Source organism: Lithobates pipiens, unplaced genomic scaffold (genome assembly GCF_037356315.1).
Source record: "Lithobates pipiens isolate NorthernLeopardFrog02 unplaced genomic scaffold, aLitPip1_a1.2 Scaffold_8, whole genome shotgun sequence".
NCBI lineage: Eukaryota > Metazoa > Chordata > Amphibia > Anura > Ranidae > Lithobates > Lithobates pipiens.
This window is the reverse complement of record NW_027507903.1, coordinates 492,018,736-492,044,613: the sequence shown is the minus strand read 5'-3', so window position 1 is coordinate 492,044,613 and position 25,878 is coordinate 492,018,736. Positions and strand designations below refer to the sequence as shown.

Below are 25,878 nucleotides of genomic sequence, written 5' to 3'. Positions count from 1 at the left end.
CATTCTTACACAGTCATGTTGTCTCTTTTTCCCTGAAATAATTGAAGAATTGTCCTTCTATTGCTTTGCATTCAGCAAACTTGACAAATAAGGTGAGAAAAATTCTTGATGCTCCTTCTTGATGACTTTTACCTATCGAAAGTATTTTTAATTCCCACCCAGCGGGAAATTTCAGCATGAAACAGAATTATTTGGGAAAGAGCCGAGGGAAACGGTGACAGGGAGATTCTGAAATCCGGTTATCACTTCCCACACACCTACTGGCATCATTCACCCCGGGAAAAACTGGAACGCTTCAATCTGCGGGGATTTAATGTGACGTTATTTTCTGATCATTTTATAACGATAATCGCAGGTCGGTTTGAGCCACCAGAACTGCTTATATCCTTGTGTCCAAATCCTTAAAGCTGAACTCCAGGCAAAAAGCTCAATATACAGATGAAAAGCATTTATGGGAGCTTTTTTACCTACAGTGCCTTGCAAAAGTATTTACCCCCGTTGGCATTTTTCGTGTTTTGTTGCCTCACAACCTAGGATTAACATGAATTGTTTGAGGATTTGCATCATTTACTTTACAGAACATGCCCACAACTTTGAAGATTTTTTTTTTATTGTGAAGCAAACAACAAATAGGACAAAATAACAGAAAAAGTCAATGTGCATAACTATTCACCCCCCTAAAGTCAATACTTTGTAGAACCACCTTTTGCGGCTATCACAACTCCAAGTCGATTTGGATAAGTCTCTATGAGCTTGTCACATCTTACCACCGGGATTTTTGTGAATTCCTCATTGCAAAACTGTTCCAGCTGCTTCAAGTTGGATGGTTTGGGGTTGTGAACAGCAATCTTTAAGTCTGACCACAGATTTTCTATTGGATTGAGGTCTGGGCTTTGACTAGGCCATTCCAACACATTTACATGTTTCCCCTTAAACCACTGAAGTGTTGCTTTAGCAGTGTGTTTGGGGTCATTGTCCTTCTGGAAGGTGAACCTCCGCCCTAGCCTCAAATCACACACAGAGTGGTACAGGTTTTGCTCAAGAATATCCCTGTATTTAACACCATCCATCTTTCCCTCAACTCTGACCAGTTTCTCAGTCCAGACTGCTGAAAAACATCCCCACAGTACGATGATGCCACCATCATGTTTCACAGTGGGGGTGGTGTTCTTTGTGTGACGTGATGTGTTGGGTTTGCGCCAGACATAGCATTTTCTTTGATGACCAAAAATTTCAATTTTAGTCTCATCAGACCAGAGCTCCTTCCTCCGTACATTTTGGGAGTCTCACACATGCCTTTTCGCAAACTCAAAATGTGCTATTTAATTTTTTGCTGAAAGTAAGGAAAGCTTTCTTCTGCCATAAAGTTCAACTCTATGGAACGTGGGGCTTATTGTCATCCTATGTACAGATACTCCAGTCTCTGCTGTGGAACTCTGCAGCTCCTCCATTGTTACCTTAGGTCTCTGTGCTGCCTCTCTCATTAATTCCCTCCTTGCCCGGTCCGTGAGTTTTGGTGTGCAGCCATCTCTTGGCATGTTTGCCGTTGTGCCATGTTCTTTCCATTTGGTTATATTCGATTTGATGGTGCTCCTAGAGATCATCAAAGATTTGAATATATTTTTTTAAAACCTAACCCTGACTTGTACTTCTCAACAACATTGTCCCTTACTTGTTTGGAGAGTTCTTTGGTCTTCATGGCAGTGTTTGGTTAGTGGTGCCTCTTGCTTGGTCTTCATGGCAGTGTTTGGTTAGTGGTGCCTCTTGCTTAGGTGTTGCAGCCTCTGGGGACTTTCAAAAAGGTGTATATATGTAATGACAGGTCATGTGACACTTAGATTACACACAGGTGGGCATCAATTCACTAATTATGTGACTTCTGAAGGTAATTGGTTCCACCAGAGCTTTTTATGGGCTTCATAACAAAGGGGGTGAATACATACGCACATGGCAATTATCAGTTTTTTATTTCAGAAAAATAGTTTTATGTATATATTTTTCTAATTTTACTTCACCAACGGTCGGACTTTCCGATGGAAAATGTGCGATCGGATCGCGTTGTCGGAAAATCCGATCGTGTGTGGGCTCCATCTGACTTTTTCCATCTGAATTTCCGACACACAAAGTTTGAGAGCTGGATCTAAAATTTTCTGACAACAAAACCCGATCGTTTAAATTCCGATCGTGTGTAGACAATTCCAACGGACAAAAGTGCCATGCATGCTCAGAATAAATTACGAGACGAAAGCTATTGACTACTGGCCTCTTTATAGTCCTGTCGTACGTGTTATACGTCACCGCGTTCAGAACGATCGGATTTTCCGACAACTTTGTGGGGCCGTTTGTATGCAAGACAAGTTTGGGCCAAAATGCGTCCGAAAAAATCCTATGGATTTTGTCGTCGGAAAGTCCGACCGTGTGTACAGAGCATTAGACTATTGTGTTCTGATCCATCACATATAATTCAGATTTTAAAAAAAGTAACCAAAGGCTGTAATGTAACAAAATAGGTAAAAAGCCAAGGGGTTGAATACTTTTGCAAGGCATTGTAACAACAGTTTGTATTTCTGTTCCTGTGGTTACACAGCTCTGTTGCACAACACAGCCCTGTCTGGCAAGGCAGGAGACTGTTTCTGTTCTCTGCTGCAGTTATGTAACACTTACAGGTCTTGTCCCTCCCCAAGCCTGTGACTGGACACTGCAGGAGAAGCAGCCCACTGGGGAGCTCATCTCTCTGTCATTCTGCTATCTCCACCTATCACCATGTTACTTGTTAGCGCATCGGAAATGCAGCACAACTGATTGGCTTCCTGTGCTGCTTCTCCCTCTAAGCTCTGCCGTATAGGGATTACAAGAAGCTGATACCAGTTCAAATTCAGGTACCTACACTGCTATCATATTCAAAATACATGCTGCTAAATTTATGTGCAAATCCATAAGTTTCCTGTCATTTTCAAGGTTGGACCCACCTTTCCCACCTCACAAGCCTATCTATTGGCCCTTCAATGTGAGGCGCAGCCATACTGGCTAATCAATATGCTTAGGAGGAGAAAAGGAGGCATGGGTAAGTGTTACGTTTATATGAAAAGATCTGTATATAACTTAAGTTGTTTATGTCTCTATATTAACTGATCAATTCACGATGAAGGTACTCTCTGCTTTTTGAGTTTTCATTGCATGCTCAATTGGAACTGTGAGTTTTTGTAACGTAAATGGTAGGCAGCAGTCCCTGTGTAAAAATGGCCTTAGGCAACCCATAAATATATACCTACTAACAACATCATTTCCATCTATTAAATCTCCTGCCCTTGTTGTTTTAACTTTGGATTGTAAAACATTTTATTTTCTGCCAGTAAATACCTTGTATAGCACACCTCATGTTTCTTGTCTGGTAAAAAGCTTAGGCTTATGACATCATGCACAGCTCTCTGTCTCACTCTCGTGAGAGTTTGCCATGAAAGGAGGGGGGATGAGTCATAAGAGGGCCAATGAGAGCAGCAGGGCTGGAGGTGTGCCTCTGTTTGTCTGTGTAAATCCAGGTAATGAACAGGCTGCAGCTTCAGCTGCCCACAGTTAAAATGGATGTAGCCAGACTTAGTGGAGAGAGATTTCGGCAGCATATTTGGCAAGTACAGAATCACAGTAAATATAAAATAATATGCAAAGTGGTTGGAAGGAAGCTTCAGAATGGCAAAGATGTTTTTATTACAAATTATGTGAGCAGACTGCAGTTCCTCTTTATTATGAATTACCAAATGTAGATGCAAATGGGCATATAAACAACAAAGCTCATAAATTACACAAACATAAATCATGTGCAAAAAATGTGAACACAATCCCATATATCATCTAATGAGGTTGTAAGTAAAAACAAAACAAAACATGAGAACAGTCCCAAATATCATCAAATTAGATTGTAAGTGTGCAGAAAAAACATGAAAACAATCCCATATATCATCCAATGAGGTTGTAAGTAAAAAAATAAATAAATGTGAGAACAGTCCCAAATATCATCAAATTAGATTGTAAGTGTCCATTAAAAAACGTGAAAACAATCCCATATATCATCCAATGAAGTAGCAGGTAAAAAAAATGTGAGAACAGTCCCAAATATCATCCAATTAGATTACAAGTGTCCCAAAAAAAGAAAACCACCATAGTTCACGTACCACAAGTAAAGGTAAGTCTTCCACAGTATCAGTACTCTGTGTATATGCAAGCTGTGAATAGATGTGTCTCTGCGCATTGTGAGTGTTACTCCTTTTTATTATTTTATTAAAAAGTCACTGGCTGCTGACAGGCTTCCCTTCCTCCCCCTCCCGCTGACTGCAGCTGCTGCTGGGGCTTTAGATTGATGGCAGGATAAAGAGTGGGGAGTGGGCTGGGGAGCTGGTACAAATATCATGATTACCAGCCTCTACCTCAATAAACACAGTGATTGATCAGTACTGATCATTACTGTGTTCATTCATCATGCTTCAGCCTGGAGGAGAGATGTGGGGTCTTAAAGAGGACCTGTCACGATAGATTCACGACAGATTCAACTGTCACGATAGATTCCTATTACAAGGGATCAAAAAAATGTAATGTAAAAAAAAGTGTAAAAAAAAAAAAAGGTAAAATTATTATATTATTAAATGTTTTAAACTGCTCTGTCCCCGTTAGCTTGTGCTCAGAAGCGAACACACACATAAGTCCCACCCACATATGTAAACTGTGCGTTAGAGCGAGAGCAACTATTCTAGCACTAGACCTCCTCTGTAACTCTAAACGGGTAACCTGTAAAATAAAAATTCAAGAATTGCCTATGGAGATTTTTAAGTACCGAAGTTTGGCGCCATTCCATGAGTGTGTGCAATTTTAAAGCGTGACATGTTGGGTATCTATTTACTCTGCGTAACATTATCTTTCACATTATACAAAAAAATTGGGCTAACTTTAGGACCGGTTCACACTGCAGGCGATGTGAGGCGACACCGACTTGCCTCGCCGCGACCTGCCGTGACCTCAGCGGCAACTTGCAGATGACTTCTGTATAGAAGTCAATGCAAGTCGCCCAGAAGTAGTACAGGAACCTTTTTTCCGAGTCGGAGCGACTCGAGTCGCTCCTCTCAGAACGGTTCCATTGTACAGAACGGGGGCGACTTGTCAGATTGCGGCGAGGCGAGTCGTGTCGCCTCGCATCGCCCGCAGTGTGAACCGGCCCTTACTGTTTTTTTATTTTTGAATTCATGAAACTGTTTTTTTTTCCAAAAAAAAGGTGTTTGAAAAATTATTGTGCAAATACCGTGTGAGATAAAAAGTTGCAATGACCACCATTTTATTCCCTAGGGTGTCTGCTTAAACATATATATAATGTTTGAGGTTTCTAAATAATTTTCTAGCAAAAAAATTATGATTTTACATGTAGGAGAGGAGTGCCAGAATAGGCCCTGTATTGAAGTGGTTAAGGTAGGCTCAGTCAGGCAAAATTATATCTTTTTGTGTGCAAATGAGCATATGTAAATTAAAATCTTCCTTTTTTTTAATGATCCTTTGTCCTGGGGTTTATGTGTGTTTCAGAGGCTGTCAGTTGTGGTACAGTAATTAGGAGTATTTTGTGGGCACAGGGACTGTGACATATGTGTATAGTGTATACAGGAACTGGGTTTAGGTTCTGTTTAACTGCTTGTGGGTTCGTGTGCACCACGGGCAACCCACTCCCACTGTCATTGTTCAGGAGACAGGCAGAACGGCGGTCTGCCTATGCAAACAAGGCAGACCGCCATTCTGTAAGAGGGGAATGTACTGATTTTCAATGTTTTGTTAGTGTGTAAAAAAGTTGTGGGGGTTGGAAACCCTGTCAAGAAGGTGTCTGTCAAGTGGAAGTCAAACGGCCACACAAGGCAATTAACCCCACTACCGCAAGGCATATTTATTTTACTATGTAACCAGCAGGCACTACCTAAAGGCACTGAAAGCTACAGTAACCCACACCTAATTTTAGTTTTTTTTATGCATTTTCATGCTTCATGCAATTTTTTTTTTAGAAGGTAGAGACTTGTTCTTAAACACAAAAATGTATTAAAAACACTTGTACATGTATTTTTTTGTGCATTTTTTCATGCACTTTTCATGAGCTGCTGAAGTATAAGGGAACAATTGATGTGAATGGGCACCATACAGAAAAATCGGATTTCAATTTGCGCGCATGACAGCTCAATTACAGACACAGGAAAAATCACTTTACTGTGAATGGGGCTTTAGACTCAGTTTAGATCAGATTCAATCAAACTGAGTTGATCAGGGTGGAAAACTTTCGTTTGTTTTGCATCGAATGGCAACACCGAGATACTTTGTTCATGAATACAATCATATCAAGGTGAAAACAATGATGTGATTGATAATTTATGATGTAAGTTAAAATTGTATCCTAAAGTATAACTAAAGGCAAAACCTTTTTTATTCATTCTGGATAAAGTGGAGAGGGATTAGAAAGCTCTTCAGTTTTTATAGCTGTTTGTGCCTCCAATGAGGAGATTCACCCTCTCTAGTTGTCCTGTTTACCATTTTCATTGAAAGTGAATGTAAAAGAAAATCCCAAATTTTGAGTTGTCCCCAGAAAAGTAATAGAAGGGACTATTCCAATGGGGACACTAGTTCTAGTAACCTGGGTGGGGGCAGGGAATTCCTTTAATTTGCAGAGGTTTCCCCTCCCTTCGTGTTTGGCTATGGGACAGGAAGTGAAAGGAAAGCTCCACAATGGGACACAGGTGGTGAAAAAAAATCGGACAGGGATTATAACCCTCCCTTATAATATCCCAAGGATCTCCAACCCCTGGTGCCGGATGTGGCCCTTGAGGTACTTTTCCTTCCACTGATATGAGGCACTATTTCACCACTGACATCAACAATGTGATACTTATCCCCCCCCCCCCCCCCGACATCAGAGCTGGGGAACTAACTCACCCACTGACACCAATTGTGGGGCACTATTCCTCCCACTGAAACCAATTATATAATTTTTTTTTACTCCCATTGACCACATAGGTTGGTGGTCAATGGGAGTTAAAAAAAATGACATATAGCATTGTTTACCCCCAACAATGCCGGGGCATTTTCCACTCCCACTGGCTACAGTTCAGCCCCCTAAATCTTGAAGGACAGTAAACTGGTCCTTGGGTTCGAAAGTTTGGAGACCCATGCTCTATCCAAAATAAAAAAAAATAAAAAGGTTTGCCTATAGTTCTACTTTAATTATGAAATAAAATTAATGATTGTATCCTAACTATTGATCGAAATCCTCTTCCCCATGTGTGGCATATCAAGAAAACGGTTTGTCAACTATAGATACATTTTTTCCTACAGATTGATCGGAAAGAAACCGATAATTTATTAAAGCGTGTATGGCCACCATTCATGTCCATGTTTTTGGAATGGGATGTCCAACAAACTCATTTTAGGTATGAACGTCAGGTGGCCATTACCTCTAGACGAAGCCCATGAGCGGGTGAAATGCGTTAGCAGGGTGTGGCTTGAGAGTAGGTGAAGATGAAGCCTATCTGTTAAACACTTAATCAGGCTGCTTCCCAGTGTGCGCTTCTATCCCTTTCTTTCACAGTTTGTCTACTGAGTGAGAAAGGCCCCTGTAAAGTTGGCACTCAGCAGTGTTTGGAATCACCGGGTTGAGGACCGTGGAACTTGAGTTTTAATGGAATTTTAATTCTTTATAATTTTGAGAGTAATGTTGCAGAAAACAGTGCAGCAGTGTGAGAGCAGCGAGTTTCCTCAATCCTTATAAAGCAGTCCAATAATTGAGTATATAGTGTGATAAGACATTATTGTGAGCAGTTTGCTTTTAATAAATTGGCAGCTGGGCTATTACACATCCTGGTGCGAGGGCCTGTTTGCGTATTTGATTATGTACGTGCGTCTAATAACACGCTCAGCGTACATAGGCCTGTGGTGTTTGTTTTGAAGTGTCGGGGCTTAATATATGATTATATCAGGGAGGACCCAGCTGCCAGCTCCATCACCCACCCTCTGCGTGATGGCAATTTGTGTGCAGTCAGTTCCTGTCTGGCCCCAGTGCTCAGAAAGGCCTCAGGGTGCTGAGCTGCTTGGGAACATTTCCTTGGGCCTACTGAAATATTTAAGCCTTGCTTGTCACGTTTTGGTATTCTGCATTTCATTAGCCCCTGCCGAGCCAGCGTTCATTTCTGTCACACAGGCGGACGAGAATCTATTTTCTCACTGGGCCCTGGCAGGTTGGCACTCCGCTAACCCCTTGAAGCCCCCCCTCTGGTTCCCTCGCCTATAAGTGGCATTTAAGGGCTGAAGAATCTGCTCCAAATGCTTTCCATATTAGTTCAGCCCCGTGATTCCCAAATACCAGGATCCCTTCATGGCTTGCAGGCAGCCAGGGTGTGCACGAGACAGAGAAGAAAGAGGAAGAGACAGTGAGAGAGAAAGAAAAAGAGAGAGAGACAGGGAAAAAGAGGAAGAAAGAAGAAAAGAGAGGAAGATATAGAAAAATAAGAAAAAGAGAGTAAGACGTAGAGACATTGAGAGAGAGAGAGAGAGAGAGAGAGAGAGAGAGAGAGAGAGAGAGCGTGAGTGACAATAGAGAAAGAAAAAGACAGCAAAAGACAGGGAGAGAAACAGAGAAAGAAGAAGAAACGGCAAGAGACAGGGAGAGAAACAGAAGAAAAAGAGAGCGAAAGAGACAGGGAAAAAGAGGAAGAAAGAAGAAAAGACAGGAAGATATAGAAAAATAAGAAAAAGAGAGAGCAAGACATAGAGACATTGAGAGAGAAAGACAGTGAGTGACAACAATAGAAAGAAAAAGACAGGGAGAGAAACAGAGAAAGAAGAAGAAACAGCAAGAGACAGGGAGAGAAACAGAAGAAAAAGAGGTAAAGGGGCAGTGAGAGATAAAGTGGTCAGAAAGAGAGAAAAGAAAAAAAGAGAGAGACATAAAAGAGATAGGTGAGAGGAAAGAGAGAGTGTAAATATAAGAGGGGCAGATAGCAAGAGAGAAAGAAAAGAAAGAGTGAGAGAAGAGACAAAGGAGTAGGAGAGATAGGAGAAAAGAGAGAGAAAAGGGGTGAGAGGGAGAAGAGGGGGATAGCAGAGAGCAAAAAAAGGGAACAAAAGGGAGGAAAACAAGGGGCAAATGTAGCAAATAAGAGGAGAGAGTGATAAGATCAATAGAGAGAAAAGGGGAGAGGAGAGTGCAAAAAGGGAGAGAGAAGAAGAGTAAAGGAGAAGGGTGTGCAATAGGGAAAGGTAAGGTAGAGACAGTAGAGAAAGAGATAGTGGGATAAAGTGTGAAAGATACAGAAAAGAGTTGAGAGAGAGAGAGAGAGAGAGGAGTGACAGAAAGGGTCGAGAGACATAGAGAAGGAGGAAAGGGAGCAGGGGGGAGAGGAGAGAAGAGAGCGTAAGTGGGACAAGAGAGAGATAGGGAGGGAGGGGGAGAGAGAGAGAGTGTAGGAGATAGAAATAGAAAGGGAAGAGAGTGAGAGGAGAGAGAGAAAGAAACAGCAGTCCAGCCTGATTTCACGCACACGGCATCCAAATGGGAGCGGACAACAAACACAAGCCATCCCCAGCCAGCCAAGAGCAGCCGGTGAAGGGCCAAGGAGAAGGCCAGGACAAAAAAGCCGACCAGAAAAAGCAGAAAAAAGAGAAGAAAGTCGCCAAGGCCGGACAGCAGGATGATGCGCACACTTGCTGCGGCTGCCGCTTCCCTCTTTTGGTGGCCCTGCTCCAGCTGACCCTCGGCGTGTCTGTCGCCACGGTGGCCTTCATCATGGCAGCGAACTGCTCCTCATTACTAGTCAGAGACACCCCACACTGGGCCGGGATTATTGTAAGCAAATCTGGTTGCTGCATGATCCAGCAGGCAATAACCCCATGTGCATGTCACGCTCACTTAACCTCTTCTGCACCAGCGCACTAACAAGGATGTGCGGGGCTGTGGGCCGCCTCGGGATTGGGGTGGAGTGGTGGTTGGTTGGTGGGGAGGGGGGGGGGTGTACAAATAACCAAGGGGCCTTTGAGCAAAGAGATTAGGTGACGCACCCGGTTACCCTTTGCAGCACTGAGTAGCCCCGCTTCTGCAAATTGAAGTGGAAAATGTCCCAGACGCTTTGCAATTAGCAAGCGGATGGTGTGTGCCGTTACTACGGCAACCAAATTTAAAGAGCCAGCCGGGGACCCCGCTGTGCATCGCAATTCAATATTTTCTTGGCTAGACAGCAGCTGCGAAAGGGGTTAATCGTGACATCCATTGTGAGCCTGAGAGCTCTGCAATTCTGGGAATACCCATCACCCCATCCCCGTCTATTGTGCTCCAACACGAGTGTCTGCTAACCCTTTCACTGCCACGTGCCCCGGTCTCATGCCTCTGTCTGTGCCACCCAACATTTCAAGGGAACTTTGCAGATTCCAAAGCTTTGTCCCTCAAAATCTTGTCCCTTCAAGGGGGCCTATTTATAAAAAGTGGAAAACGGTCAGATTGATGCTTTTTTGGCTTTAACCATTCATTTTGAATTTTTGATTATAAAAGCTTAATCCAGGGTTTTGTTTGTCTTTTTTAATCACTGAATTTGGCACTTAAATATTAAACTCTTAAAACTTTTTTCTTTTATTCCATTAATGTCAATGTGCGTATAAAGACAGTGAATTCAGGACTTGGCTCACGAAAATAGTATTCCGCTTTTAAATGACATGTGTGAGTACTTGAAATGTGACCCTGGCTTCTTTTTTTAAAGCCTAATCCAGACTAAAACTTTTTTTTTTTGCTTTGGATAGAACAGCAAAGGGTTAGAAGGCTCAATTTTTTTATTTTTTTACTTGCTGTATGCCATTTTTCAGTTTCAAGTCCAGTTTTTTTTTTATCGCCATTTGTGGAGATTTCTCCTCATCTGCAATCTGGACAAAATGTTGGGACATGTCTCCAAGACATGTTTTTACCAAAGTGGGGAAGGGTTAGCACTTCTAGCATTGTTTTTGTAACAGTGACAACCACTCCTCCATTTCTTGCATAACAAGGACAGGAAGTGGTGGAAAATCTCCCCAGAAGGGGGCACAAACAAAAAAATATATATTTTTTTAAAGATATTTTCTTATTACATTTTCTTATTATTTTTTATTAAAGTAGCAGTGATGCCATCACTGTGCTGTACATGTCCTGTGCAGAGATTAGAGGCATGGGCAGAACTAGGGTTGCCACCTCATCTCTTTAAAACCAAACACATATGAATTGCACAGATTCTGTGGCTGATTAAGGTGGTAATTAAACTCACTTAGTGCCTTATCTGCTTTAAATTAGCCTCAGAACCTGTGTAATTCAGATGTGTTCGGATTTAAAGGGATGAGGTGGCAACCCTAGGTAGAACTCAGCAGGCTCCACCCTCTACAGTCTGCCTGCAGAAAACTACAGGAGGGGGCGGAGACAAGACCAGTCACTCTGCACAAGGAGAGAGAGAGCAGCAGTGACCGGTCTTTATTACAGGAAGTTCCTGCACAGAAACAAAGTTAAGCACTGGATGACTGCACAGCTCTGGGAAAATTTCCCAAAGGACACCAAGGTATACTACATGAGCCTCTTATATTTAAATAATATTTTCTTATCCCAGGATTCAGCTTTAACCTTTTCTAAGACCCCTTTCACACCAGAGCGTTTTGCAGGCGCTATAGCGTTAGAAATAGCGCCTGCAATCCGCCCTAAAAAAGCTGCACCATTGTCTGTAGTGTGAAAGCCCGAGGGCTTTCACACTGTAGCGGTGCGCTGGCAACACGTTAGGGAAAAGTCCTGCCAGCAGCTTCTTTGGAGCGGTGAAGGAGCGGTGTGTTTACCGCTCCTCCACCGCTGCTCCCCATTGAAATCAATGGGGCAGCGCTGTAATACTGCCGGCAAAACACCGCTATTGCAGTGTATTTCCAGAGGTTTTAACCCTTTCTCGGCCGCTAGCGGGGGTAAAAGCGCCCCGCTAGGGGTCGAAATGCGCTTCAAATCCGGCGGTAAAACGCCGCTAAAAATAGCGGCGTTTTACCGCCCACGCTATGGGCAGTGTGGTGTGAAAGGGGTCTAAGCGTCAAAACTAAAAAGAAAGGCTTTATAATAACTTCACTTATTTTGCAATTATTTTTTTCCTATGAGGCTTTCATACTATGCACTAATTGCTATTCAACTTTTTTTATTTGAAATATCTTTTAATTTTTTTAGCTCTTCAGGTCATAGCTTTATAAATCGCAGGGGACAAACTTGTCCAAGGCTTAGAGATGCAGGAAACGACAAAACAGAAATGGTTGCAAATGCTTTTTTAAAATAGGCCCCCAAAAGGTTTCAGGTTCCTTGCTTAATCATAGTTAAAATAAAATGTGTTTTTTTTTTTTTATTATTAATTTCCTGCTGTCTGCATTGTCTTGGCTTTTTATATTAAAGCAGAACTCCACTTCAAAATAGCAAGATAGAAGTAAGTAGCTCATTAAAAGAAAAAACAAGACCTACGTTTGCTGCAGTATCCACTAATGCTGCGTACACACGGGCGGATTGTATGGTGTACTTAGTCCGTCGGAACACATTTCAGCGGACAGTCCGCTCGTGTGTGGGCTTCAGGGGACTTTTTCAGCGTGCAGTCCGGCGTACTAAGTATTTCAGATTTTTCGAAATTCTGTCCGTCGTACTTTGGTTTCAGCGGACAATCCGCTCGTCAGTATGCTAGTTCGACGGACTAAGAATGGCGCATGCCCAGAAAGGATTTACACGGTGGAAGGGTGCATTGCTGTGTATTGGACTTCCTATTTCTAGCCCCGTCGTACGTGCTGTACACGTCATCGCGCAAGCTTTCGACGGACTGTTTGTGCATCCGTGTGTGGTCAAGTCCATTCAGTCGAAAGTATGACGGACTGTCCGTCGGATTGTATGACGGACTAAGTACGCCATACAGTCCGCTCGTGTGTACGCGGCATTAAGGACCGAGCCTCTTTTTGAGATTTGTTGTTTACAAGTTAAAAACATATTTTTTTGCTAGAAATTTATTTAGAACCCCCAAACATTATACATTTTTTTTCTAACCCTAGAGAATAAAATGGCGGTCGTTGCAATACTTTCTGTCATACCGTATTTGCGCAGCGGTCTTATAAGCGCAATTTTTTTGAAAAAAAATAACATTTTTGGAATTAAAAAATAAGAAAACAGTAAAATTAGCCCAATTATTTTTTATATTGTGAAAGATAATGTTATGCCGAGTAAATTGATACCCAACATGTCACACTTTGAAATTGCGCCAGTTCGTGGAATGGCGACAAACATTTACCCTTAAAAATCTCCATAGGCAACGTTTAAAAAATTATACAGGTTGCATGTTTTAAGTTACAGAGGAGGTCTAGAGCTAGAATTATTGCTCTCACTCTACCAATCGTGGTGATATGTGGTGTGTGGTTTTAACACCACTTCGGTTTCCCAGCGGGCTCTACTGACGTGTGTGTTTGCTTCTGCACGCGAGCTCGGCAGGACGGGGAGCGTTTAAACATTTTTTTTCTTATTTATTTTACCTTTTATTTTTACACAGTTTATTTTTTATTTTTTATTTAAACATCCCTTGTAATAGAAAAAAAGCATGACAGGACCTCTTAAATATGAGATCTGGGGTCAAAAAGACCTCAGATCTCATATTTAACTTAAATGCAATAAATAAAAATAAAATAAAAATTTGTAATTTAATTATTATTATTTTTTTAAATGGCCCTTTCAGAGCTATGGGCAGAAGTGACATTTTGATGTCACTTCCCCCCTGCATTGTTATGGAGATGGGTGGGGGCTATCTTCCCCTCACTCGTCTCAATGCCCAGCAAGGGTGAAGATCCGATCACCTCCGCCGCTGCTGATGGCTCTGGTAAACGGCGGAGGGCACCGGAGCTCGGCGGGAGGGGCCCCTCTCCTGCTGCCGATAAAAGTGATCTTGCGGCGAATCCACAACAGAGACCACTCTTATCGGAAGGCAGATCGTCGGCCAAAGAAGAGAATACCGGGGTTATGGCAGCTAGCTGCTGCCATAACAACGATATTCCCCTTCAAAGTAAGGACGTATATCATAGTGCGGCGGTCCAGAAGTGAGTATTCACCCTGAAAGCAGAGATTTCCACTGCTGTACTTTTTTCTGCTGCCAGCATCAGTCAACCCACTTTCGAGTACAGGTCATCCCCGACCCACCGCAGCATGTGACTGGACAGTGAAAGGAGAAGCAGCACAGCGATTAGCTTGTGTCTCTGTCACTCTGCTCTCTGCTCCTTTTAGCATGCTTCTTGTCAACACATCAACTGACTGACTCCTGCTACTGCTTCTTCCTCTCACTCTCCGACCCTACTGAACTGGGACTGCAAGAGGCCGAGGTCAAATTAAGTTTCTTAAACTGTTTGCATTAAAAAATTTATTTAATGATGTATCCATGGAAAGAGGAGCTGCATTAATTTGTGTATTTTATATCTACCTACAGTTCAGCTTTAATATATTTCTAGAGTGGTGCTTGAAACTGCATGACGCTGTTTTCTATGGCAGGGCTGTGAGTGTTTTTCTGAGAAAAATAAGCAATGAACTTCCATGTTATGTGAAGAGAGCAGGGGGGGGGGGGGGGGGGGGGGGAATAATTCATTTGTAAAGAAAAAAAAAATGTTTCAGATGGAGTAGGGTAGGGGTTAGAATCCCAGACAGGGGTTTTATCACTGTCTGTGTCCCTGCTGGTCACATTCACCTCTCAGTTTGTCCAAAACTATGGGCAATCCAAAATTTTACAGCTGCCATTAGAACAATCTTCCAATTGGGACACCTGTTCCAATGACAACTTTAGAAAGATTCCCCCTACTTCCTGTTGTGTCTCCATAACAGAAAATCAACAGAAATTTCCCCCTATGGTTCTCAGTCAAAAAAAAAAAAACCCACCCGACTGGCAACAGTTGCCACTCTATCAAAAGCTAAAAGACGTTTTTGGCTATAGATACACGATATTGTCAAAAGTATTGGGAATCCTCCCTTTACACACATATTAACTTTAATGGCATCCCAGTCTTAGCCCTTGTACACACGGTCGGAGATTCCGACAACCAAATCCGTCGGATTTTGTCTGTCGGATTTTGTCCGAAACTGTTGCATACACACGGTCGGACAAAGTTGTCGGAAAATCCGACGTGATGACGTTATTCCGTTACGACGGGACTACGTTCACTCTAGTAGCCAATAGCTTTGGTGTAGGAATTTGATCTGAGCATGCGTGGCACTTTGTCTGATCGGAATTCTCTACACATGATCGGAGTATGTCCGATCAGAGCATTTTGTCGGAAAATTTTACCAACAAGTTGGAAAACTTGGTCCGTCAGATACTCCGACGGAAACAGTCCAATAGAGACCACACACAGTCGGAATATCCGACAAAACGGTCTGATGGGACACATTCCGTCGGAATCTCCGACCGTGTGTACAAGGGCTAAGTCTGTAGGGTTCAATATTGAGTTGGTCCACCCTTTGCAGCTATAACAGCTTCAACTCTTCTGGGAAGGCTGTCCACAAGGTTTAGAAGTACGTCTGTGGGAATGTTTGATCATTCTTCCAGAAGTACATCTGTGAGGTCAGGCACTGATGTTGGATGAGAAGTCCTGGCTCGCAGTCTCTGCTCTAATTAACCACTTCAGCCCCGGAAGAATTTACCCCCTTCCTGACCAGAGCACTTTTTACGATTCTGCACTGCGTCGCTTTAACTGACAATTGCGTGGTCCTGTGACGTGGCTCCCAAACAAAATTTACGTTCTTTTTTTCCCACAAACAGAGTGTTCTTTTGGTGGTATTTGATCACCTCTGCTGTTTTTATTTTTTGCGCTATAAACAAAAAAATAGCGACAATTTTGAAAAAAAGCATTATTTTTTACTTTTTGCTATAATAAATATCCCCAAAAAATATTTTAAAAAACTTTCCCTCAGTTTAGGCCAATACGTATTCTTCTACATATTTTTGGTAAAAAAAATCACAATAAGCGTTTATTGATTGGTTTGCGAAAAAATTATAGTGTCTACAGAATAGGGGTTAGTTTTATGGCATGTTAATTGATACATTTTTGTTTTACTAGTAATGGCGGCGATCAGTGATTTTTATCGTGACTGCGACATTATGGCAGACACAGCAGACAATTTTGACACATTTCTGGGACCTTTGGCATTAATACAGCGATCAATGCTAAAAAATTGCATTGATTATTGTAAAAATGTCACTGGCAGTGAAGGGGTTAACCACTAGGTGGCGCTGTAGGGGTTGAGTGTGTCCTAAGGAGTGATTCTAACTGTGGGGGGGAGGGGCTGTGTGTGAAACGTCACTGATCAGTGCTTGCGATTACCGGGAAAGCTGATCAGTGACAGTGTCACTAGGCAGACCGGGGAGATGCTTGTTTACATTAGCATCTCCCCGTTCCTCCTTACCGTGAGACGATCGCTGTCATGTAGATCGCGGCAGGCGCGCCCTCGAGCCGCCTCTTAAAGGGCAACATACAGGTACGCTAATCTGCCCATACGTGCCCTTCTGCCGCAGTATATCTGCGTGAGGCGGTCAGGAAGCCGTTAATCCTAACAGACACTGTGCAGGCCAGTCAAGTTCCTCTACCCCAAACTCACTCATCCATGTCTTTATGGACCAAGCTTTGTGCACTGATGTGCAGTCATGTTGGAACAGGAAGAGGCCATCCCCAAACTGTTCCCACAAAGTTGGGAACATGAAATTGTTCAAAATGTCTTGGTCTGCTGATGCTTTAAGAGTTACCTTTAACAGAACTAAGAGGTCAAGCCCAACCCCTGAAAAACAACCCCACACCATAATCCCCCCTCCACCAAATTATTTGGACCAGTGCACAAAGCAAAGTCCATAAAGACATGGACAAGGGTGTTTGGGGTGGAGGAACTTGACTGGCCTACACAGAGTCCTGACCACAACCTGATAGAACACCTTTGGGATGAATTTGAGAGACTACGAGCCAGGCCTTCTCATCCACATCAGCCTGACCTTACAAGTGCACTTCTGGAAGAATGGTTAAACATTCCCATAGACACACTCCTTAACCTTGTGGACAGCCTTTCCAGAAGAGTTGAAGCTGTTATAGCAGCAAAGGGTGGGCCAACTCAATATTGAACCCTACGGACTAAGACTGGGATACCATTAAAGTGCATGTGCCTGTAAAGGCAGGTGTCCCAATACTTTTGACAATATAGTGTATACGTAAAGGGCAGTAACAGATGGCAATCAATAAGAATTTATCTTGCTCTGGCCTGATTTCAGCAGACTGAATTGTGGCTGGTTGCTGTGGGTTATCATACCAAAAAAATTGTTCTGTGCCAGTTGGGTACCTGGATAATATTATACAGGTTCAGCCTTCGTGCTAAATCCAGACAGTTTTCTGAACTTTTTAATCTTATTGGTGGCCTCATACACAAAATTATCTGAGAAAAACAGCCATTGCCCATAACAGCCAATCAAATAAAAATATGCTCTTGTGTTGGTGGTCGTTGGAAAGAATGGTGCTTCATCTTGAGTATCAACAATAAGGAATGATGTGGTCCAAGGCACCAAAAGTAATTGGCCTCCATCCCAAATTTTAGACAAAGAAAAGGGAAAGTTTTCAGCGGGACTTTAAATGAGGCCAATCACTATATACAGTGGTGTGAAAAAGTGTTTGCCTCATTTCCTGTTCCTTTGCATGTTTGTCACACTTAAGTGTTTCGGAACATCAAACCAATTTAAACAATAGTCAAGGACAACACAAGTAAACACAAAATGCAATTTGTAAATGAAGGTGTTTATTATTAAAGGTGAAAAAAAATCCAAACCATCATGGCCCTGTGTGAAAAAGTGATTGCCCCCTAAACCTAATAACTGGTTGGGCCACCCTTAGCAGCAACAACTGCAACCAAGCGTTTGCGATAACGTGCAATGAGGCTTTTACAGCGTCCTGGAGGAATTTTGGCCCACTCATCTTTGCAGAATTGTCCTAATTCAGTTACATTAGAGGGTATATAAAAATATACCCCTGATTCCCCTTTATGTGCTAAGTGGCAGCAATTGGTATATGGTGCACCAGACCACTATTTAGGGGTTCTCCCTTTTTGTTGCAACCCATAAAAGTAGCACTGTGTTTTATATCCCACATGTTTACTTTATATAGTGATTGGCCTCATTTCAAATCCCGCTGACCACTTTCCCTTTTCTTTGTCTAAAATTTGTGATGGAGGCAAATTTATTTTGGTGCTTTGGTCATTTAGTGGTCTGGTGCACCATATACCATTTGCTGCCACTTGGCACATAAAGGGGAACCAGGGGTATATTTTTATATGCCCCAGGGGCGCACTTGCGCCACGTAGGGACGGCACTACTCCCTCCCTCCAGTGATTGGCCTCATTTAAAGTCCCGCTGACCACGTTCCTTTTTCTTCATCTTGAGTATCAGGGGAAGGAATGGTGCCCCTTAGGTATCGGTCAGAGGAATAGTGCTCCATTGTTGGTGTTAGTGAGAAGAATGGTGCCAGTGAAAGAAGGGGTGTCCCGTTGGCTTCAGTCAGGGGAATGCGGTCCATTGTTGGTGTCAGTGAGAGCAATGGTGCCTTTTTGGTGTCAGTGAAAGGAAGGGTGCCCCATTGGTTTCAGTCAGAGGAATGTTGCCCCTTGTTGATGTAATTGAGAAGAATGGATTTCCATCTGTGTCATTGGACCCCCTATCATCCATTGAGCCTTTTATCTGCCCTTCCTCACTCAGAGGCCCCCAGGTTCCTTTAGTTCTATGCACCCTACTGCACCTACCTCCCCTCCCTCTCTGCATCCCACTTGCACAGATGCCAAAGCAGTCCTCTTCGGACTGTCACCACCAACACAGGGACATTTTTTATTTACAGTAGCACCACTAGAGCAGAGACATTTATTTTTTCCAGTGACACCACTGAAGCTGGGACATTCTTTTTCTTTCAGTGACACCACCTATGCAGGGACATTTTTCCTTCTAGGGATACCACCTATGCAGGGACATTTTTCCTTCCAGGGATACCACAGAGGCAGGGACATTTTTCCTTTCAGTGACACCACCGATGCTAGGAGATTTTATTCCTTCACAATTGTTAGCCCCATATTTGTGCACTGATTTTAAACTTTCCGGTTTGTTTCAGTGCACCACAACTATTGGAATAATTTCAGCACTTTCCAGAATCATTAGATAAATTTCAACACCAGTGCCATCTTAAGAGCATTATAGGCCCCCGGGCCATACAGTGCACTGGGGCCCTGTCTACACAATCACGCACGAGAATAAAAATGCAAATTATCAATAAAGCTATATTTATTGGTACTTCCAACAAAATCAGTGTTTAAAGTGGTTGTAAACCCTTACAACCAACTTTGACCTACAGGTAAGCCTAGATTAAGGCTTACCTGTAGGTCCAAGAAATATCTCCTAAACCGTGTAGGTTTAGGAGATACTTGCCGAAAGACAGGCACCGCTGTCTACGGCGCATGCACTGAGTGCGCCGCGGTCAACGGCGATATGCCGCAAGTGGCAGCTCCCGTGCGCATGCGCGGGAGTGACGTCATCGCGGCTTCGCCGAATGACAGCGGCGGAGCAGCGAGACCCACCGAGAAGATGGATGCGCTGGACTACAGGGGACAGCGGTGACAGGTGTCAGGTAAGTGACACATAATGGACTACTATGCGATGCATAGTAGTCCATTATGCTTTACCTTTGCAGGGAATGAAAGAGGAAGTAAACCCATCAGGGTTTACTTCCTCTTTAAACATTAACACAACGTTTGGGAAATATATCACGAGCTTGAAAAGCAAGAAATTGAAAAACAAGAAATTACAGATTAAAATGGGACTGTACAAAAGCACTAATTATGTGTAAGGGGGAGATATTTGTAATCTGGTGGTGCTGGGGACTTCTGGTTACCCTAGGCTAGTGGCCAGCAGGGCCCACAGGTCAGTGGCCAGTAGGACCCACAGGTCAGTGGCCAGCAGGACCCATAGGTCAGTGGCCAGCAGGACCCACAGGTATGTGGCCAGCAGGACCTACAGGTCAGTGGCCAGATCCCAGCAGGACCCACAAGCTGCGGACCTGTGGGTCCTGCTGGACAATGAACTGTGGGTCCTTCTGGGAGCTGGCTGCGGACCTGTTGATCCTGCTGGGAGCTGGCCACTGACCTGTGGGTTCTGCTGGGAGCAGACAATAGCCTATGGGTCCTGCTGGCCATGGTCTGTGGGTCCTGCTGGGAACCGACCATGGCATGTGGGTCCTGCTAGCCTGTAGGCCGTGGGCAAGGTAAATGAGGTGTATGGAGGGCAGATCAATGGGATGATTGATCCTGTGGGGATGTCAGGGTCTCTCACCACAACTTGCTCGGCAGCATCAGTGCTCAGCAGCAGCAGGACAAGTCCTCTCTTCCTCCTTCCTCCAGTCCTGGGGAGTGGGTGAGGATGGTGCTCCTGGCCGGGGGGGGTCACATCTACTCCACAGTACTGTTATTGTACCACCAGTCAGCAGCGGAGCGCCCAGGCCAGCCACATCATGTGGTGTTTTTACACAGTGTCCATCCAAGCAGAGGCACTTGGGCAGGCAAAATATCCTGGATTCCGACTGCGGCGATGGGAGTTGTAGCACGCTGTAGGCTGGGTGCACTTCTCTCCTCAGACTGACTCCACCCCCCAGGGGAAGGGAGCTTGAGCATGCAGCCGTCACCACAGTCTACAACTCCCATAAACAACAGCAGCGGCTGTTAATGAGTAATTCAGCGATCAGCGGGCGGACACTCGGACAGCCGCGCCGCCGGCTGGTGGCCATTGTTTCGGTTATACAAAAACAGTACAGCCAGGGGTGTAACTATAGGGGGTGCAGCAGTTGCGACCGCAACCGGGCCCTGTGCTGCAGGGGGCCCATGCAGCCCCCTCTACATATGGCCGGCAGCAGCATAGGCAGCTAGGGGTACCAATGCACCATGCACACGGGTGGCTGGAGGTGGAGGGTGACTAGCAGAGCTCCATGCTCGACTATCGCATTGGCTGCTCTTTAGTTGTGCATTCCCTGCATGACCTGCGTCCTCAGCCGGCTCCTCAGAGTACCCCTCTGCTGCTCCATGCATTGCCACTCAGTCCGATGTCTGTTCTCCCCAGCCAGACAGGGACAGTCCCCCAATGGGGCACCTAAAAAAAAAAACTAATAAAAAAAAAATACTGATACCAGCAGTGGAACTACAGGGCTCACAAAGGTCATACCTGTGACCACACCCTGGAGTTCCACCGCCGGACTCGGAGGGAAGGGCCCTGGCTGGGGTTCAGGGGGGCCCTTCATGGTTTCTTGCATTGGGGCCCTGAAGGTTCTAGTTACGCCACTGAGTACAGCACTTAATTTGGGGGGGCACAGAGTAAAATCAGGGGGGTCGTGGCCCCACGCTGGTGATGCCCTTGCACAGCACTGGCACAATGCGGTAGCAAACTTTGTAACATCTAAATGATGCTTGGCTGGTGGGGCCCCGGGCAACTGCCCAGCGTGCCCATGCGAAAGGACGGCCCTGTTCGACACAGCTCATTGCATGCTTGCTTCTATTAGCATCACCAACTCCACCTCGAAGGTGGGGTGCAATTTACCCTCTTCACTGGGGGGGAGGCACTGGATGACCCTGCCTTGGCACTGGCAGAGGAATAGTTCCCCATTATTGGTGTCAATTAAAGCATAAAAATAAAACATAAAAAAAACAAGCTTTGAGGGTCGTAGCTCGGCGACCTGAGGTCACAGAAGTCAGAAGTCTTACCCCACCACTATGGTTCTGGAGATATGGGGCTCCTTGCACAATCTGTCAGAAGCTACATACAGTTTAAATAAAAGTTTGCAGTAGACTGAGAGGATGAGCTCACAGTGTCTCTCCTCACTTTTTGTCAGAGGCACTAAGCTCAATGGACAGCTTGGAGTCTTGGACCAATGGTAAAGTACCATTGGCCCAAGCTGTCCAATAAAAATGCTGCAGTGGAGGCACGCCTCAAACTGCAGTGTCATTAGACACAAGCTCCCTTCCAGCCCAACCCTCATAAATTGAAGGAAAAAACATGGATTTATGGGTATATAGACTTACCCACAATCCCATGTTTTTCTCAAACAGGTAAGAGGGAGAATGAGAATCTGCTGCTGTTCAAAAGGTACTATTTTAATCAAGGTAAATTATATATTTATATGCTATATGTTATAACATAATCATTTATTATTTACAGTATCTATTTACTGTGAAATTACTGGTTGGAATTTATAACTTCAAACTTCAGTAATTTGTCCGTTAAGCCACCAACTTGAGTACAGTTTTTGAAAATATAGTAAATTACCTTAAAAACATTATATAACAATTATTTGTATATTACTTACTTATGGTAATTAACCCCTTGCCACCCAGGCCAATTGTGACACTTCTCTCCTACATGTAAAAATAATAATTATTTTGCTAGGAAATTAGTCAGAACTCCCAAACATTATATATATATATATATATATATATATATATATATATATATATATATATATTTTTTTTTTTTTTTATTCTAGCAGACACCCTAGGGAATAAAATGGTGGTCGGAAAGAAACTGTTTCATAAATAAAAAAAAACAAAAAAACACTAGAGAGAGAGACCAAATGTTTTTATATAATGTGAAAGATGATGTTATGTCGAGTAAATAGATACCTAACTTGTGACGCTTTAAAATTGTGCACACTTGTGGAATGGCGACAAACTTCAGTACTTAGAAGTCTTCATCGATGACGTTGTAAAATGTTTACAGGTTACCTGTTTAGAGTTACAGAGGGGGTATAGTGCTAGAATTATTGCTCTCGCTCTAACTTTTGTGGCGTATTTAATCTGTGTGTATCTGGCTCTGATACTAGCCAGTGTGTCACCAGCCACTGACCTCACCGCATATCCTTGAATGAAAGGAATGGTGCCCTGTTGTTGGTATCAGTGAGAGGAATATGCCCCATAGGTGTCAGTAAGAAGAATGGTGTCCCATTTTTGGTGTCAGTGAAAGGAATGCTGCTTCATTGTTGGTGTCAGCAGGAGGAATTGTTTTCAGTGTTGGTGTCAGTGGGAAGAATAGTTTCTTGTTGTTGGGGTTGTGAGAAGATTAGCATCCCGTGTTTTGTGTCATAAAGCTGGCTGTAAATCATTTGATTTTTAAATTAATGTTTGTACGAAAATTCCTACACATATTCATACAAAGTTGAATGGGTGAATAACACTCGAAAATACTTTAAAATGTATTCACTTTTGGAATGAATGTAATTTGCCAAACAAAAACCACATACTGTTAGAAATGAATTTGAGAAAATTTTCCATCCTGTTCCTTCGAATTTTCCACTCACTGCGGTCAAAAACGAGCGTTTATTTGACCCAATATGCTTAGAAAGTCAAATGAACGTTCTTAAAATGAAATATTTCTAATGAAATTCTACTAGTGTATAGCCAAATTTACGTCCCTTTTATTGGTTTTAGTGGGTAATGCCCCCCTCCCCTATATAGATGTTTTGTGATCACTTAAAGCGTAAGTCTCGTGAAAAATTTTTTTTTTTAAAGTCAGCAGCTACAAATACTGCAGCTGCTGACTTTTAAAATAAGGACACTTACCTGTCCATGGTGCCCGCAATGTCGGCACCCGAGGCCAAACAGTCCCTCGGTCCTCGGATGCTGCCGCCGCCATATTCGTTGAGGGAATCAGGAAATTAAGCCTTGTGGCTTCACTTCCCGTTTCCCTGCTGCGCATGCGCGAGTTGCGCTGCGCAATCAGAATGGTCCCTGCTGTCTCTGGGACCCGTGTGTGTCCTAGCAGACAGCGCTGTGGGACGGGAAGAGGCGTAGACTCCCACGGGAGTCTATTCCCGGAAGTGGGTGCAAATACCTATCTTAGACAAGTATCTGCACCCCCCCTGAAAGGTGCCAAATGTGACACCAGGGGGGGGAGGGTTCCAAAAAGTGGAAGTTCAATTTTTGTGTGAACCTCCGCTTTAAATACACTACATTTCCCAAACTACAAGATCACTGTGCGCAAGAAAGATACATTGTTTAGTCTCTTGCGTTCCAGTGGCCAGCATGTGCTGCCAATCTGCGTTGAACACTTCCTTTGGACATGCAATGAGAAGACTCGGCATGTAGAGCTTGGTGTATGGTTTATTGGGCCGCTGCCCTAACCCCTCCTTGCTCTATCCAAGATAAAATTAAATATTTTACCCATAGTTTTACTTCTTTAAAGCATTCCTGGACTTTTTTTTTTTTTATTATTATTGTTGACAGTGATGTCTCCTTGCTTGGACAATTGTTTATTTTGTTGTGTGATCAGAACTGTCACGAGTCCATTAGCTAAGAACATATTGGAAACCACCGTAGTGGCTTTCGTGATGTGACTTTAAGTGGCAACATTTGTATTGTTTTTCAGTTCTGCTATTAGTCATGGGCTCATCTGAAATTTGAAATTTTGTGGGCAGAAAAGGTGATTAAAAATAGGACAAATCAGTCATAATGATTTTACAATATGCTGGAAACTGTTTATGAATCCATAATCATTTCTAGTCACTTGTATTAACCACATTAAGACCAAGCCTTTTCTAACACTTTTTGTTTACAAGTAAGAATCTGTATTTTTTTGCTATAAAATTACTTAGAACCCCCAAACATTACATATATATATATTTTTTAGTAGAGACCCTAGTGAATAAAATGGTGGTCATTGTAATTGTTTTTTATATTGTGGTACCCGGTATTTGCGCAGCAGTTTTTCCAAACACAATTATTTATTTTTTTAATACACTATATAACCCAATTTTTGGTAAAATGAAAAGGGTGAGGTTACACCAAGTGAATATATACCTAACATGTCGCGCATACTTGTGGAATGGCAACAAATTATGATACTTAGAAATCTCCATAGGAACTGCTTTAAACATTTTTGCAGGTTACCACTTTAGAGCTACAAAGTAGGCCTAGAGCTAGAACTGTTGCTCTAAGGCCGCGTACACACGGGCGGACTGTTCGCCCAACTTTGTCCGCTGAACAGTGTTTCAGCGGACAGTCCGCTCGTGTGTGGGCTTCAGCGGACAGTTTCAGCGGACAGTCTGACGAACAAAGTTTTTCGGAATTTCCGTAAGACAGTCCGCTGAAACTTGGTTTGAGCGGACAGTCCGCTCGTGTGTAGGCTTGTTCGACAAACTAAGTTTCGCGCATGCTCAGAAAGGATTTACACGGCGAAGGTTCCATTGCAGTGTATTGGACGTCGAATTTCTCGTCCCGTCGTACGTGCCGTTCACGTCATCGCGCACGCTTTCAGCGGACTGTTCGTTCATCGTGTGTGGTCAAGTCCGTTCATGCAAATTTTGAGCGGACTGTTTGTCGGATTGTTTGACGAACAAAGTTGGGCGAACAGTCCGCCCGCGTGTACGCGGCCTAACTATAACTTTTGCAGTGATACCTCACATGTGCGGTATGAACACTGTGAACATATGTGTGCGCAACCTACGTATGCATTCGCCTCAGCGAGCAAGCACAGGGGGACTAGGGTGCTATAAAAAAAAATGTATTATTTATTTTATTTAAAAAAAAATATTTAACATTTATTGCTATCACAAGAAATGTAAACATCCCTTGTGATAACAAAAAAGACACGACAGGCCCTCTTCATCTCATCTGGAGTGTCTCCTCTACCTTTGAAAGCATCAGATCAAAATAAAATGCATTTATGTGATGCTTTAAAAAAAAATAATAATGATAATTTACATCTGCCCTAAACTTTAAGTGACGATCTGGTCTCTCTTCACCTCTATGGCCAGCCATGTGAACCGCCGTTTCCTAGGCTC

At 43.3% G+C, this 25,878-nt stretch overlaps 1 protein-coding gene across 1 annotated transcript in view; it reads left to right on the top strand.

Annotated features, from left to right (window-relative positions):
• Nucleotides 1-8,355: 8,355 nt before the first annotated feature.
• Nucleotides 8,356-25,878, top strand: part of SSPN (sarcospan) — a 49,848-nt gene continuing 32,325 nt past the window's right edge. Inside the window, exon 1 of the mRNA XM_077469088.1 lies at nt 8,356-9,853. Coding sequence (XP_077325214.1) covers nt 9,560-9,853 — 294 coding nt within the window. The 5' untranslated portion in view covers nt 8,356-9,559. The remainder of the gene's footprint in view (nt 9,854-25,878) is intronic.